Here is a 17,565-nt window from a genome sequence, read left to right on the forward strand (position 1 = left end):
TTGCCGCCGTGGTTGCCAGGCAACGCGGTCCCTGCCGCCGCCGGCGCGGGGTTCGACCGCACGATGGGGCCGCGGGGCCTCCCCCGACTCCTGCTGGTGCTCCTGGACTGCTGGGCCTCCGTGAACGCCCAAGCCGGGACCACCCTGGTGGTGACAACGGAGGGCCTCAACTCTACGGAACCAGCCCTGACGACTCCCCGACCTGCCTTGTCTGCTAGGCCCCCGGGCACCCCCAGTGCCCCCGGACCCTCCTCGGGTCCCAGGCCCACCCCGGTCACGGACGGTGGGTACCAAGTGCCCGGTCCAGGGGATCCACAGTGATCCATCCTGAAGGGGGGAGCCCGGGTGAGGATGTAATAATGTTGGTTAACGTTTATTGAACACTTTATTGTGCAAGCATTCCCAAGTGTTTCATAGGGATTCTCTCAATAACTTTTAGAGGCAGGTAGTATCCTTGTCCTACAGATGAGAAAACCGAGGCTCAGAGAGCGTAAGTGGGACAATAGCAGATCTTTGAAAGTACTTGCAGTGGTCCTGGACAACATTAATGCTAAAGGTAATAATGAATGAAGTCCTTGCAGCTTTGCAGCCAAAGAAGAAATTAAATCAGCAGTTTCAAGGCAGTTGTGAAAATTAAATGCAGAGAATGCACAGAACCCTGATGCCTGGTGGCCTTAAATGGGTCCTTCCTCTGAATCAGAGGAGGCTGGGGGTCTGCAATATTAATCGGATGGTTCTTATGGTCAGCATCACTGGAAAATTTTTGAACAACACAGATGTCTGGGTTTCACAGTCAGCTTACCAAATCGGGGTCTTTGTAGGTAGATAGAGCACAGACAGCTTTCCAGGTGAGCCAGATGACTAGCCACTTTGGGGAAACCCCGGATTGAGGAGTGCTCAAACTGACTAATCTTCACTTCATCTCTCCCAAAGTGCAGTAGCAAAAATCAAGTGGATATTTGTACCAAACAGGGTTTTTTTGGTGCATTGTAGTGGCAGGGGGCAGTCACTACCTGCTGATTGTGACGCTCTGCATCCATTCTCTCCTTTCTGTAGTTGCCGCTTTGTGTGTCTGTGACCTGTCTCCAGTACAGTGTGACGTCAACTGCTGTTGTGATCCTGATTGCAGTTCCGTGGATTTTAGTGTCTTTTCTGATTGCTCAGTTCCAGTTGTCATGTAAGTTTGTGACACATGAAGTTTTGATAAAATTAGACCAAGATTATAAGATTTTGAGAAGACCATGAAAACGCCCCCGTGGCGGAAAAACTCAAGCCTGATTTCCTGAATTTTGCATCCTTCAGAAGCCATGCTGTCCAACCAGTATGTAGAAGAGTATCTCTCTCTTATTGCATCCAGCCAGATGATAGTGCAGTCAAAAGAGCAAACAGAGTACTTTTTTTAAAAAAATATATTTTACTGATTTTTTACAGAGAGGAAGGGAGAGAGATAGAGAGTTAGAAACATCGATGAGAGAGAAACATCGATCAGCTGCCTCCTGCACAGCCCCCACTGGGGATGTGCCCGCAACCAAGGCACACGCCCCCGACCAGAATCGAACCCAGGACCCTTGAGTCCACAGGCCGTCGCTCTATCCACTGAGCCAAGCCGGCCACGGCAAGAGTACTTTTTTAAGAGTATAAGGAAATCTGTGTTCAGAGATTGAATTACATTTCACTTTGATTTGTAAACAGATAATGCATCATTTTTGCAATAGTGAATTCCTGTTATATATAGCCTCCTAGGTGAAAGGTGCAGTTTAATTTTACAGCTTTTGTTTTGGACATAGTAATAGTAACAACAAATTAAGGAGATGGTCAGGAAAGCTTTGTTTTTTTACCTTTCTGATATGCAAATCTCGCAGGAGTCCTCACAGTTCACATTGTGTAGGAAAATAATGGAAAACGACATTCCTAGCCTATTACAAGGTAAAAAAGAATCTCTTCTGAGTGATCTGTTTCTTCTAATTCAGATTTCAAAGGTTTTTGAAAAACAGCAGCACTTAAAGAAGTTAGTTTATTCAGGATGGGACCAACATATTCAGAGATGGAGTAATTATGTAATTAATTTATAAGAATTTAATTTATAAATTTAATTCTAGTTTGATGGGAAAGGGATATTGTATTAAAATGATTCTAAAACTCATCTGGAAGACTAAACAGATGAGAACAGCCAAGAGGTTATTGAATAAGAATAGCAAAAAAAAAAAAGAATAGCAAACTCTTCTTACCAATAGGTTGAAGAATGAAATACACTAAAAAATTAAAGAATGGCCCTAGCTGGTTCAGTGAATAGAGCATCAGCCCGAGGACTGAACGGTCCCAGGTTCAATTCTGGACAAGGGCACATACCATGGTTGCAGGCTCCATTCCTGGTCCTGGTGGTCAGGTTGCAAGTAGCAACCAATCAATGTGACTCACATCTCCCCCCTCCTTTCCATTCTCTCTGAAAAAAAAAAAAATCAATGGAAAAAATATCCTCAGATGATGATTAACCACAACAAAAAAATCAAATAAAAAAAAAAAGAATGAAAAATATAGGTGAACATTTGTTGTGTGTGTGTGTTTTATTTGAGAGAGGAAGGGAGAGGGAAAGAGATAGAAACAACAATGATAGAGAATCATTGATTGGCTGCCTCCTGCATGCCCCCTACTGGGGATCAAGCCTGCAACTCCGGCATGTGCCCTGATGGGGAATTGAACTGTGACCTGGTTTATAGGTCAACACTAAACCAACCATTGAGCCACGCCGGCTGGGCTAGGTGAACATTTGTTAATCTTAGGCTACGGAATGTTTTTTAAGCATAAACCCACAAACTATAAAAGATTGACAATTTCATTATTTTAAAAAATTAGTCAATTATACCTCAATTTTAAAAAAGGAATTATGATTATAAAAACCAATTAAAACTTCTATAATGACAAAAAGACCATAAAATGGAAAGGTAATTAACTGGGAAAAAGTATGTATAACACATGACACTAAAAGGAGATTCTTTAAAATATGGGCTCTCACAAATCAATGAAAAAACAAACATTCTGATACACAAATGGCCAATAGATATGAGTAAGCAACTTAACGGAAGAAATACCAGTGAGCAGTAACCATATGGAAATATGTTTAACCTTGCCAGTAAATTATAAAATTCAAATTAAAACAACTGGATAACGGATTTTTGCCCATGAAATTGGCAAAGGATATTTATAAGTTGGATAATATCCAATCTTGGCAAGATTCCGGGGGAACAGCACTCTTTGCTACAGTGTTGGTGAGGATGCCTCTTGCCTTTCTGGAGGGCAATCTGGCAATATGTCTCAGTAGCCTTAAATTATGTACCTACCTTTTGACCCAGCAATTCTTCTTCAGGGGATATAGCCTAAGGAAATAATTGGAGACATTCATAAAGATGTATGTACAAGGATGTCATTATAGCATCATAAAGAACCGGGGAAAATTAGAAACAACCTAAACCAACAGTAGAGGATTGGTTAAAAAGAAATTAGGGATCTTAATAAGTTGGTGTACAATGAAATCATTTAGTATAACATTGCAAAAACATATTTGATGACATAAATATTGGGCAATATAGAATAAGTGAGAAAAGGCCTGAGAGCAGTATGTAGAATATGATCCCATTTCTGTTATATCTCTAGCGCCATATCTATATCTGTGTCATATTGATTAGGGTTTGTCAAGTCTGGGATTGGTTGAAGACCTGACTGTATAACTTGTAAGCTCCAAAACTTTCAGATGTCTTCATATTTTCTAATTTTCACAGTACTTTGAAGATGGCTTTATTCTGAAGAAAAGGAATTTTAGGTTCCTTCTGATTACTTATAAAAGTTCTGCAAAATTTTACATAATTGATTCTGTCAGAGTTTGCAGGGTTCATTTACATCAAAATTATACCCTGATCTACATTTCATACTTGACAAGATTTCCTTGAAGGTTATTCTACTTGTCTTAATATTTTTCCTGTTAGAGGAAAATGTTTCAAATGCCAAACATTTTAACACTGAATAAACTAAATAAAAATGGATTCAATTCTAGCATCACACTTTCATAAATATCTTCCACGTGGTTGTTAACATAGTACACAGTACAAGCATCTGACAGTTTTAAAGAATCTTGCTAAGATTGTGTGCACATGCCTTAAAACTTTGTCTTATTATTTTTTGTTAATTTTCAGGGGTGATAGTCAGTTTTGTAGCCAAAAAGCAGCCATCTATTCGTTGAATTTAACAGCAAACCCGCCCCAGAGGCTATTTAAAGTTGTAGACCAGATCAATCCTTCTATTTTCTGCATTCATATTACAAACTGTGAGTATTTGATATACTTTGTAAAACTCTGGCTTTTTTTTTTCTTTTAAAAGATCTTTTATGGGAAAATGTCCAATCTAGTTAGATTTAAAGCAGTCATTCTATGGTTTGGCTAGGGTGTATCTTCTGAGGCCGTTTCCTAGGCAACTGCAAGTAACTTTAGAGACCTGTGGGCATGCACATTTTCTTTACAAGCAAAGGAACTGCTTGTATAGTTGACTTTTAAAGTCTCATACTTCATTTTAAAGGTGTTTATGATATGTAGACATGCATAGGAATCTAAATTTATTTAGGCACATGAGAGTTGTGGGTTTTTTTGCTTTATTTCCTCCTGGTTTAATGATTGAGAATCAGGTTCAGCTATAGTTTCAATTTCCTTTTTTCTCTTTTATTTTTACTTAGAATATTTGCATGAAAACAGGATCTTTATTTTTATCTGAGCGTTTGGCTCAAATAGGTGACTAGATCCAAAGCACAGGTAAAATGTCAAATGTTAGCGCTACCAAAGATCAGACACATTTATGGTTGTACCCAGTTAAGCTTTATCATCTTTTCAGAATGTCTTCATATTTTGACTTTGCTCCCTTATAAGTGAACACTTAGGGGAATGCTCTGTGATTTGTAACCTGGAGTAGTGACTGGTCCATCACTGTCACATTCTTTGACATAAGAGTGGCCCCGTGAACCTACCAGCCTATTCCCTTCTACCTTTCCCTAAACAGCATGTATTCTCCCGGACTTCAGAGGTGGCTGTGTGAGGGTAGAAATAGGGTCGTTCATTCCCATAGCCATCTGGGGTGGAGAAAGTTACTGATTATTACTGGCTTCTGTTGTGCTATTTATCTGTGGCTTTAGAAACCATTGCTTCTACACTGTTAGAGAAACAGGCCAAGTCTGAAGATCCTGTTTATTTAGTCAGATTCAAGAAATCTTGGGGGAAGTAGAGATGGAGAAAGATATTTTATTTTTTTCATGTGTCTTATTGCTATTAAGACTTTCAAAGTTTTATATACGCTGTATATAATATATATGTATTTTATACTGATTTAAAATACTTTTTCTAAAAACAGATAAACCTGCATTATCCTTTATTGATCCAGAAGTGCCTGATGAAAACAATTTTGATAAATTGATGAAAACATTCCATGGTTTTTCATTGAATACAGAATCAGATGTTTCTTTAACAAACGAACCAGATGTTCCAAATACTACTAAATATGAGGTGGGCTGAGAACCTAAGTCTATTCATCCTGTTGCAAATATCCTGTCCTTATAAGTTATTTTTTCAGTATGTTCCCAGTAAAATCAGCTACCTGAGACATATAATTCATATAATGCACACAAAAAATTAATGTTTGTACCTATAAATCAAAGATCATGAAAATTAAAATTGAGTAGTTGAATTCTAACATAGGAATTATTTTTTATTTTATTTATTTATTTATTTATTTATTTTTTAAAGCATTTTTAAAAAATATATTTTATTGATTTTTTACAGAGAGGAAGGGAGAGGAATAGAGAGTTAGAAACATCGATGAGAGAGAAACATCAATCAGCTGCCTCCTGCACACCCCACACTGAGGATGTGCCCGCAACCAAGGTACATGCCCCTGACCAGAATCGAACCCTGGACCCTTCGGTCCGCAGGCCGACGCTCTATCCACTGAGCCAAACGGGTGTTGGCTATTTTATTTATTTATTTTTTAATCCCCACCCGAGGACATGTCCATTGATTTGAGAGAGAGACAGAGACAGAGAGAGACAGAGACAGAGAAACATCAGGTGAGAGAGAAACATCTTTCAGTTGCACCGGGGATCGGACCTGTAACCTAGGCATGTGCCCTGACTAGGAATCGAACCCAAGACCTTTTGGTACACGGGGTGACACTCTAATCAACTGAGCCACACCAGCCGGGGCTCTGACATAGGGTTTAAAGTCATTTATTCTGTGGTAAGCTTGCATTTATCCTGCAGAATTTGTTCTTTTCCACCTCAAGAAATGTAGCAAAGTGCTGAAGGCATGCTGCTGGAACAGAGGGGTTTGGTGGGATGCCTAATCTTCTCAAAGTTGTATTTAGCTGTATAGACTTGGGGATGATGTGTGCTATTTTATATCTGTTCCTTAGTAAACCTTTCAATGTGATTTAAATAAGTATTGCTATCCTATATAATAAAAGGCTAATACGCAAATTGACCAAATGGCGGAACAACCGGTTGCTATGACGTGCACTGACGACCAGGGGGCAGACGCTTAATGCCGGAACTGCCCCCTGGTGGTCAGTGCGCTACCACAGGGGGAGCGCCACTCAGCCAGAAGCCGGGCTCATGGCTGGCGAGTGCAGCGGTGGTGGTGGAAACACCTTCCCCCCCCCCCAGTGCACAAATTTCATGCACCCGGCCTCTAGTTGAAAAATAATTATCTCTCTCACCCCTGTCCCTGGCCACCATGTTCTTGTCTGTAGAGGCAGACACCTATGTCAGCTTCTTATATACCCTTCCAGAAGAATTCCTTAATAAAAAGGCAATATATAGTAACATGGATACAAAGAAACATGCACCCTTAAAAGAAATGGATGGGGCAGCTACATGTAAACTCCATTCAGGCAAGGACCATATCTGTTTTTTGCTCATCCCTGTGTTCCTAATGTCTGAAATGCTGCTTGGCACATAGTAGGTGTCCAATAAATGTTGAATGAATGACTTCATAACTATTGGTGGTTCTCTTTGCAGTATGGGGTTCTTCTGCAGACTTCAGATTCATTTTTGAGATTTCCTTCCCCCCTTACGTCATCTCTGTGCACTGATAATAACCCTGCAGGTAAGAGAGTTTTCTTTGTCCTTAAAACAAACTTAGCTTATTTTAAATTTATAGTAATCATAATTAAACAGGCTTCATGACTAGAAGCAGAGTCTTAGAGTTGAAAGAAGCCTCAAAGTTTATGTTGTTTGGTGCCAGAATCTTTCCTGCCACATGCATTCACTGCTTGAGTACTTGTAGGATGGGGACTCCCAACCTGAACCAGCCCACTGAGTTGTTTAACACCTCCATCTGTGGGAAAGTTCTCTCTTCCCCAGAGCTAAAGTTTGTCAGTAGCTGATGTTCATTAAGCACTCACTGTGTGCTGGGTATGATGTTCAGTGCCTCTGAGGTAGAGTTATTGTCATTAGATGAGGAACCTGAGAAACATTCAGTTTCTTGCTCAGGCTCACCTAGGTGGAGGGGGGGCGGGCAGGGATGCAACCCACACAACTGCTTCCCACGGGCCCTGCTGCTCCTTTTAGGAGCTTCCCAGAACTGTGGAGCAATCCTCTTGGCAGTGGGAGGCAGCAAGCCTGGCTCTCCCGTCCTAATGTCAGCCTCACTAGGAAGAAGCCAGCCAAGAATGGGTGATAGCTTGTGGCTTATTGAAACATCATTTTATTTTATTTTATTTTTTTAAATATATTTTTTTATTAATTTCAGAGAGGAAGGGAGAGGGAGAGAGAGAGAGAGAAACATCAATGATGAGAGAGAATCATTGATCAGCTGCCTCCTGCACACCCCTTACTGGGGATGGAGCCACAACCCAGGCATGTGCCCTTGACCGGAATCGAACCCAGGACCTTTGAATCCACAGGCCGACGCTCTATCCACTGAGCCAAACCAGCTAGGGCTGAAACATCATTTGATACGCGAAGGAAAATGTATTCTGTTGACCAGCGTGAATTAAAACCGAACTGAGAGCATTTCCATCTAATGGACTTGCAAAGCTTAAGAACGTAGGGCTTGTGGGGAAGTAGGCACTCATCTACAGAGCCGGTGGGCTATTTATTGGTACAGTCTCTGTGAAGAGCAGTTTAGCAGTATATATTGGAGTTGCAAATGAATATGCCCTTTGACCCTGCTGTTCTTCTAGGAGTTGGTCCTACAGAAACTCTGGCTCAAAATAATAGATTGTAGCATTGTTTGCGACGGAAAGCTTGAAACAACTTAAGCATCCATCATGGGGAACTGGCTGAATAAATGATGGCATATCTATAGTAGGTTACTAATTATTCCTAAAAGAAAAAGGGAGGAGGATGAGACAGGCTGAACTCCAAGATTGTTCAGTGAAAAAAACAAAGGGCAGGATATATATATTGTGCATTTGTTTCTAAAAGGGGAAAGAAATAGTAAAAATATATTTACTTTTAAACATTTTTATTTGCATAGAATATTTTCAGAAAGATACACAAGAAACTTCATGCTGAGTGTCTCTGGGGGCTGGGTAACCAGGGCCCTAAGGGCGACCTCTCAGTACCTTTTTGTGATCTTTAATTTGGAATCATGTGAATGTGTTGCCTATATGAAAAATAAATCTTAAGCCCCATTTTAAACATATCATATATCTGTATCAATGTATTTTGTAATTTTACTTCTATTACAATTTTATAGCAACCATTGGACAGTTGAAATTTTCTTTTTTAATTTTTTCCCCTTGGGAACGTTATGATTTCCAGCATTTCTGATGAATCAAGCTGTTAAGTGCACCAGAAGGATAAACTTGGAACAGTGCGAAGAAATGGAAGCTCTGAGCATGGCTCATTACAGCAGCCCTAACATTTTGAGGGTAAGAATTATTTTGAAGTGAAGCTAATTCGTTAGGTTTATTTTCTGTTCTTGGTACCCTTTTAAAATATGACAAATATAGAATAATTTAAGTACATGATTGACACATAAATTTTAAAATGTCTCCAGTTCTTTGGTATACTGATACTGAACATACTGGAGAAAAATCACTTAAAATAATTTCTATTTTTATCTAGCTAGCTCATATTTTGCTTTTATTCATTTTTTCCTTTTTCTTTCACTCATTTTGATGGTAACCAATAATGTCTGTCTCCTGAATTAAAAAAATAATTAATAACCAAAAACTTTACCAATGATAAAAGCATCTTCATGTCTGTGACAGAAATAATCACATTAGCACCAAGTAGAGATCTCTCTGAGAAACAGACCAGAAAAGGATAGAAAATCCACTTTCTGGCTGACAGATGAAATAAGCAACCAGGGAAGGGCAGGAAATAGGATTGCTGGGAGAGGGAAAGAGGCCGCAGTGGTGAAGAGGCCCCTTCCTCCTGGTCGCAGGGACCCGAGCCTGACCTGAATAAATGAGAGACGCCACCGGCCCATTTGGTGGATGATGTGGAGGGCTGCAGGGGAGAAAATGTTTTTTAATGTTTAAAAAACATGGGATTATTGTGAAATCCCGGATCTCCTGATTTTCTTTTTTGGGAGGTAGTGGAAGAGTGGTCCATGGCATCAGCATCCACCTGGGCTTCAGTTTTCAGAGTCAAGTTTAACCTTTTTTCTCCCCTCCCGTCTCATGTCAGCCATCTAGGCCTGCGAATTCTTCCAGCGAGTTGGCCTTCTCAGTTTTCTGGAAGTATTCCCTCTGGCACGCAGGCACAGGTCTCTTTCAGCACAGGCCTCCCCAAAATGGTCTACTCATCTCCCTCCCCGAAGCTCCAGTGGCCTAAAAGGGTGGGTGTCCTGTGATTATAGAAGGGAGGCTGAGGCCTTCAGGAAAAGTGCTCTGGCTGTGTAGAGGAGGCAGGGGTGTGGCCTTGAGGGGGCTTGGGCTAGAGGCAGGAAGACCACTTAGGAGGCTGTGAAGGATGCTGACCTTCAGCGAGCACAATGCAGTGAGAGCGACTGGCAGGTGGGAGCCATGTCTTCCTCACGGGGCTGTGTCACTGGTGACCGCATGGAAAATACTGAGTGATGACCCTGAAGCAGAGAGGCTTCCTAAGCCTGGCTCTGTTGGGTTGTTCTATTAAGCTTCCATTTTGGAGGAGGTGAATATCAAAGGAAAACGTAAGGTTACCTCTTTGATTATGACATAGGTACTAAAAGATATAGCTGGCAGGTCTTGATTAAGGATATTCTGTTTTCCTCTTTGTGAAGTCTTAAATAAGATGAATATGCCCTTTGACCCCCAGTCTGAAAAAAAAAAAAAAGCAATAAAAATGATTTTTGTTGTTGTTGTATTTAACAAAATTTGTTGTTTCTTTCTGTCTAGGTACCTAATTCAAAAACAAAGGTAAGAGTATTTCTTAATGGAAAGTTCATTATACACTGTCTTATTTCTGAGCCTTTGGAAATGATTATATTTATGATTAGAAAAGTACCTTACTGCCAAGAACAAAAACACATCTCAAAAAGCAAGCAGAGCCCTAGCCAGTTTGGCTCAGTGGATAGAGCATTGGCCTGTGGACCAAAGGGTCCCGGGTTCAATTCCAGTCAAGGGCATGAACCTTGGTTGCAGGCTCCTCCGCAGCCTGGCCCCTGGTCGGGATGTGTGCAGGAGGCAACCAATCAATGTGTTTCTCTCTGTCTTTCCCTTTGTCGTCCACTCTCTCTAAAAATCAATGGAAAAATATCCTCAGGTGAGGGTTAACAAAAAGAAAAAAAAGCAAGCAGAAATGAAATAGGGAAACTTCATGGATGACCCTTTTGTAGTCATATGTTGGTGTGATCGGCCTTTGTGCTTTCTGGCCTCCCTTGATACCTTCTTGGTCTCTTGTCAGGAGAGTGGGCTAGCCCCCAGGATGCTGTCTGTCCAGTGAGGAGAGGAGGATAGAGACATTTTCCCCAGTGAGAGGTGAGCATCCCAGTGTAGCTTCACATTTAGTTGTGGGCAGGTTCTGTTCCAAGCCTATCCCCCCACAGCCAGGGGCCCTGTCAGGCTATGGTGAGGAGGCCAGTGTCTCTGTAGGTATGTCAGGAGGAGGAGTGTGGCTCTACCTCTTATTCTTGGGTCTGTGAATGTAGGCGATGGCCTTGCCATAGTATCCCAAAGCCTGTGGGGTTAGTCAGCCTTATTCAGAAGTCAGCTCTGCCATGACTTTCTCATATAACATGCTCCGCACACCCCCAGTTGTCAAGCGGGCGATAAGCCTCAATGCGCATGAGCTGCTTTGTGCAGCGTCTGTCACACAGGAAGCACTTGGGACAACGATCCTACTCCCACTGATGATGTCATTAAGGCTCTGGACCAGCCGTGGGTAAACTATGGTCCGCGGGCCAGATCCGGCCCGTTTGAAATGAATAAAACTAAAAAAAAAAAAGACCGTACCCTTTTATGTAATGATGTTTACTTTGGATTTATATTAGTTCACACAAACACTCCATCCATGCTTTTGTTCCGGCCCTCCGGTCCAGTTTAAGAACCCATTGTGGCCCTCGAGTCAAAAAGTTTGCCCACCCCTGCTCTGGACACACATGTGTTTGAGGTAGACATTTGAAAGGAAGTAGTCATGTGATTTGAATTTCACATGACTGTGTGTGGGCCTGGATTTCCTCTTCTGTGAAGGGGGTTTTCAAACTTGTTTTAGTTATAGAGCTTCTTCAAATGAAATCTCAGCCAGAACGCTGCCTAGTGTGCAAGATAGATTGAATCCAAAGCCCCTGGTTGGAATAAGGGTGGTGTCAGAAGCTCTCCGCCTGCCCGGCCTCTCCATCTCTCTGCTGGTTTGGCCCCTCTGAGGAACCTCTACAGCTCCCAGGAACCCAGTTTGAAAGGCACTGGACTAGCTCTCAAATACCTCTAAGTCACTAAAAAGTGCTTTGAACCTACCATTCAAAGCTTGAACTGTCTGTGGGGCAGTGGCCGTCTGCAATATGTCCTTAGTACTAGGGCGGTGCCTAGTATGTGTTGGGTTATATGTTAAGTGAATGAATGACTAGGGGATTGGCTCAATCAAGTAGGGAAGATCCTTTATGAGGAATAATGGGATGTTACTGAAAGGCACGAAGTGTGCGCCAAGCAGTGTTCCAAGTTGCTACACATGTCCGAAGTCCTTTGGTCATCTCCGCAATCCTAGGAAGTAGGTCCTGTTATTGTGCCCCTCTGTCACGTGATTCGCAGATGAATTACTTGCCCCAGGCTATGCAGCAGGGAAGTGGCAGAGCCGGGACAGGCTGTCTGGCCACAGAGACCATGGCACTGGACTAGCTCTTCTGTGTACCAGGCCTTGAGTTACAGGCTTCACGCACATTCTCTCTACATCCTGTGGCCACACAGCAAGTGGAAGGCTGGGACTTCCAACTCAGATTTGTGTGGCGTTAGAGTTTGTGCTCTGAAAGACAAGCATATCAACTAATATCAGAGGTTTCTTCATTTAAAATTTTTACTTACTGATTTGAGAGAGAGATTAATTTGTTGTTCTACTTAGTTATGCATTCATTGGTTGGTTCTTGTATGTGCCCTCACCAGGGATTGAACTCACAACCTTGACATATCCAGATGATGCTGTAACCAACAGCTACCTAGCTAGGGGCTAAGGTTTTTTTTCCCAAAAGTGACTTCCAAAGTCTGTTAGAGAATCAGGAATATAAAAATTGGATCCAGTCTCCCCATTGAGTGAAGCCCCTGATGACAGCCTAACCGGGGTGGGCAAACTTTTTGACTCGAGGGCCACAATGGGTTCTTAAACTGGACCGGAGGGCCGGAACAAAAGCATGGATGGCGTGTTTGTGTGAACTAATACATGTTAACACTGCTGCTGGTGAAGGAGCGGAGGGGAGAGCAAGAGAACCCTCCGCTCTTTCGGCTCTGCGAGCCGGATAGAACAGCTGAACGGGCCGTAGTTTGCCCACGGCTGACCTAGAATCATTGTCAGTATCTGTTGAACCATCAGTGGATGGTTAAGTTATGGCTCCATAGTTTTGTTAAGTACTAGAGGCCGATGCACGAAATTTGTGCAAGAGTAAGCCTTCCTTTCCCCGGCTGCCGGCACCCGGCTTCCCTTCCAGCCCTGGCGTCATCTGGAAGGTTGTCCGGTCTAATTAGCATATTACGCTTTTGTTATTATAGATGCTTTGGTTCTTTAGTTTGGGATGGGAGATGATTGAGTGGGACGTGCAGGAGACCAGAATGGCCCTGCCGTTGTCATTCTTGTGGCTGTTCCCGTGGATGCTGGTAGATGAGTCTGTTCTTCCCATTGGTTTTTCTTTTTTTTTTTTTTTTTTTTTTATATTTTATTGATTTTTTACAGAGAGGAAGGGAGAGGGATAGAGAGTTAGAAACATCGATGAGAGAGAAACATCGATCAGCTGCCTCCTGCACATCTCCCACTGGGGATGTGCCCGCAACCCAGGTACATGCCCTTGACCGGAATCGAACCTGGGACCCTTCAGTCCGCAGGCCGACGCTCTGTCCACTGAGCCAAACCGGTTTCGGCTTCCCATTGGTTTTTCCAAAGCTTGTTTAAACTGGACCGTTTGTACCTAGCTGATTTGGCTCAGTGGATAGAGTGTCAGCCTCTGGACTGAAGGGTCCCAGGTTTGATTCCGGTCAAAGGCATGTGCCCGGTTTGCAGGCTCGATCCCCAGTAGGGGGCATGCAAGAGGCAACCAATCAATGATTCTCTCTCATTATTGATGTTTCTATCTCTCCCTCTCCCTTCCTCAGTGAAATTAATAAAAATATATTTAAAAAATAAATACCTAGACCGTTTGGTTTCTGCCAGCCACACCCACATACTACAGGGTGTGCCTGGGACTGTTGGAGAATGTGCATGTGTGCGTACAGAGTGAGGGCATTTATCCATAGGAGCTGAGTTTTGGAGGTGATAACATACACATGCATTTGATGGTGTGATGAGAGTTTTTTGTGGTTGTGTTTGAGACATAATTCACCTCCATAAAACTCACCATTTAAAAGTGTACAAGTTAGTGGTTTGGGGTATATTCACAAGGTAGTGCAGCCATCACCATTATCACCAGGACATTCTTACTGCTCTAAGAATAAACCCTGTGCTTATTAGCAGCCACTCTTCATTCTTCCCCAACCCCCTCTCTCTGCCCAGCAACCACTAATATATTTTCTGTTTCTGTGGATTTGCCTATTCTGGACATTTCACGTAGAAGGAATCACACAGTATGTGACCTTTTGTGCCTGGCTCCTATTGTTTAGCACCACGTGCTTAAGGTTCATGTATATTGTGGCAGGTGTCAGTCCCTTATTCCTTTTCATAGATGAATAATATTCTTTTGTATGAGTATACCACATTTTATTTATCCAGTCATCAGTTGATATACCTGTGGGTTGTTTTCAGTTTGTGGCTATTATAAATGCTGCTGTGAACATTTGTACACACGTGTGAGTGTGTGAGCATATGTTTTCAGAGGTAACCACAAGTAAAGTTTTGGCTATATCCTTAAGTATTTTCTCTGTGAACGTATATATGTACTTACATATAAATATCCACATTTTTGCAAATGTGTAATTACATAGCAAGCCTGTTGTTCTATAGCACGCTTTTCCCTACTTGGCAGTGTATCAGTGGAGGTTCGTTTCAAGTGTTTTGTTATTTTAACCCGTTCACTTCTGTTGTAGTATCTTCGGTAAGCCAGGACTTCTTTATTTTGCAGGTCCCTATCACTGTCCAGTCCATCGTCATTCAGTCTCTAAATAAAACGCTCACCCGGCTGGCAGACACGCACGTATTGGAGCCGGTTCTTGTTGAAGAGGCTGGGGCTGTTAAAGTCTGCACCAAGGTCGTTCTAGAGGTAGGGGCCCGGTGGCTTTGAAAGCTCCATCAGTTTGTGGCAGACTCAAACTGCACGGTCCCGAGGGGTTCAACTGGACGTCCTTCAGAAGGGGCTCTGGCCCACACTGTGGTATTGCTTTTCTTGATGTGGCCTCCTGCTTGCCTTTCTGCTGTCCCCTTAGAGCAGTGGTTGGCAAACTGCGGCTCACGAGCCACATGCGGCTCTTTGGCCCCTTGAGTGTGGCTCTTCCTAAGCCTTAGGAGTACCCTAATTAAGTTAATAACAATGTACCTACCTATATAGTTTAAGTTTAAAAAATATGGCTCTCAAAAGAAATTTCAATGGTTGTACTGTTGATATTTGGCTCTGTTGACCAATGAGTTTGCCGACCACTGCCTTAGAGGATACCTCTTTGTCTCTGAAGTAATCACCTGTGCTTTTTCTCCATAAACCCAGTGACTTACAAGGATACATAAAAGTTTGTTGTTGTTGCCACTGTTTTGTTTTAATGTTTCCACTGCAGAGAGAGACTGATTATATTCTGCCCAGGCCAGCTGATGTGGAACTTACTAAGCGTACGGAGAGGCTCACATGACCCTGTTTGTCAGCAGGGGTGATGCCAAAATAACACCTCCCCTACCTGATTGGACAGGAGAGAAAAGCTTCAAGTGGAGAAATGGGAAAGCATTAGCCTCCTCTCTATAGTTTATTTGAGTTATTAATACAGCTACAGAAATGTCATGGGAACAGGTGTATTTGGAGTGTCGTTTTCGTTTATAGGTAAAGTACAGTCTCACATACACAGAAGCAGGTGAAGTAACAAAAGCCGATCTCTCTCTCCTTCTGGGGACAGTGAGCGACGCAGAGCTTCCACTCCAGCAAAAGTTTGAAATTCATTTTATTCAGGTAAGATTGATCAGTTTTGTACAAGTAGCTCATTGCCAAGTGAAAAGAAACCCTAACTTGTCAGTGAAAAACATAGTCTCAGTTTACAACTATTGCCACACCTAACCCCTTGCACTGAACGAAGGCTTGCACATAGCATTGGGTTTGTAAGGCAGCAGGCCGAGGCCTGCATCCTTTCCCCCGGGGACTGAGTCCTTGCATGCAAGCTTGCCCTTTACAGCATGATGCACTCCTACCCTCGGCAGACACATTTATAGTTCGGAGTAGGGGAGAAATTATTTTATTGGTCGGTAATTCCAGATTTTATTCTGAAAAGCATTTCATTTACCCCCTGCCACTTCCTTGTTAAAGTGAGAATTACGTGGGGGCTTTTCTGTATTGTCTTTCAGCAAAATACAAAGCCAGTTCCTCTCAGTGGAAACCCTGGTTATGTTGCGGGCCTCCCGCTGGATGCTGGATTTCAGCCTCACAAAGGATATCCTTTTGGTTCCGTGGAGAAGGTTGATTTCCCTGTCCACGTGGCGGGGCCACGCTTCCCTTTATCGCTGAGGGGCCTGTGGGCTGGAGGGGCTGGTCTCGGCCACAGGCTTCCCTGGTGGCTCCAGAGGGGCTGGTCTGGCCACACAGCACGTGGGGCTCCTTGGAGACTGGAGGTTAGGGGTGGAACAGCACGACCCAGGACAATGTCAATGGTTATAATGACAGTCTTAACCCCAAAAAGCTGACAGAGATGTAGATGTATTTAATTTCACAGAGATTCAAACAAATTTAGTGATTTTGAAAACTTCGAATTAATTTTGAAGGGCCAGTTTCTGAAGATTTTTTTCTTCGGAGGACCCAATCAAGGAAAATAGTTATAACTGCTTTTACCATCTCCTGGGAAATAGCTGTCATATCCCCAGAGGCCGGAGAAGAGATATTTGGGTCTCCCTCATGTCTCAGTCACACGTGTGCCACTGTTTCCTGAGAACCAGATGCTGTCCTACTGGGTGGTTATCCCTTAACTCTCCATGAAAGTCTGGAATTATTCAGACCATGAATAGATATGGACAACTTACTATTCTTCGTAGCACAGCTGAGCAAGACTGCTTGGCAGTAGAGGGGATTCGGACCCCAGTATTATTTGGTTACAATATGCAGTCTGGCTGTAAACTAAGGTAAGGGAGTGACTTGTTTCTGTTGGAACTTGCATGTGTTGATCAGAAAATAAAACATCCCGCTTCCCCCCGCCACCTTTTCAATCAGACATTTGCCTCAGCTGATGGGAGTGCCTGTGAAAGCTACAATGTACCTTATGATTATTAATAGGTAGTAGCAATAGTGACAGTACATTATAATATAGTTTTTATTTTAATTTTCAGAACCATAAGCCGTGTGTCATGGTTCAAAGGAAAACTATTACAACCATTTTTCAAATCAAATAGAGTGGAATAAAAACCTCAAGGCTTTGTATGTTTTGTTTTCGAGGTTGCATAGCACTTGAGTTCACAGCAAAAATACTTCCCCTAGAAGTCCTTGCTATAGGTCTGCATTTTAACATCCTGCACACAACATAGCAAGCCCAGTGAGAGGAAGCCTGAGTGTGCTCTGCTTTTAATTTACCTTTTTATTATCAAACACGCGTCTACTGTAAAATGTCAAATGGCTCTGCATGGCTTAGTCTAAAATAGCAGTTCTTACCCTCACCTGCCCCACCCCAGAGGTAGTAACTCTTATAGCTGATTTGTTGGAAATTTACCTTCAAATCTTTAAATGGCCTGCGTGTAACGCTATTTCTTGATATTTTAGTTTTATAGATTATTTCTTGAGTTCCCACTATGGAAGA

The 17,565-nt window shown here is 42.5% G+C and overlaps 1 protein-coding gene across 2 annotated transcripts in view; it reads left to right on the top strand.

Moving 5' to 3' along the window:
* TCTN1 (tectonic family member 1) overlaps positions 1-17,565 on the top strand; it is a 23,801-nt gene continuing 6,236 nt past the window's right edge. For both annotated transcript variants that reach the window (XR_004974888.1, XM_036354090.1), the window contains exons 1-11: positions 1-283; positions 1,057-1,177; positions 4,188-4,318; positions 5,389-5,540; positions 7,049-7,136; positions 8,798-8,907; positions 10,360-10,380; positions 14,715-14,852; positions 15,615-15,740; positions 16,130-16,215; positions 16,757-16,897. Coding sequence is in view for 1 of the 2 variants with exons in the window: in XM_036354090.1 (XP_036209983.1) it covers positions 64-283; positions 1,057-1,177; positions 4,188-4,318; positions 5,389-5,540; positions 7,049-7,136; positions 8,798-8,907; positions 10,360-10,380; positions 14,715-14,852; positions 15,615-15,740; positions 16,130-16,215; positions 16,757-16,897 (1,334 nt within the window). In the remaining variant the exon portion in view is untranslated. The remainder of the gene's footprint in view (positions 284-1,056; positions 1,178-4,187; positions 4,319-5,388; positions 5,541-7,048; positions 7,137-8,797; positions 8,908-10,359; positions 10,381-14,714; positions 14,853-15,614; positions 15,741-16,129; positions 16,216-16,756; positions 16,898-17,565) is intronic.

The sequence above is a fragment of the Myotis myotis genome, unplaced genomic scaffold (assembly GCF_014108235.1).
Source record: "Myotis myotis isolate mMyoMyo1 unplaced genomic scaffold, mMyoMyo1.p scaffold_m19_p_20, whole genome shotgun sequence".
Taxonomy (NCBI): Eukaryota; Metazoa; Chordata; class Mammalia; order Chiroptera; family Vespertilionidae; genus Myotis; species Myotis myotis.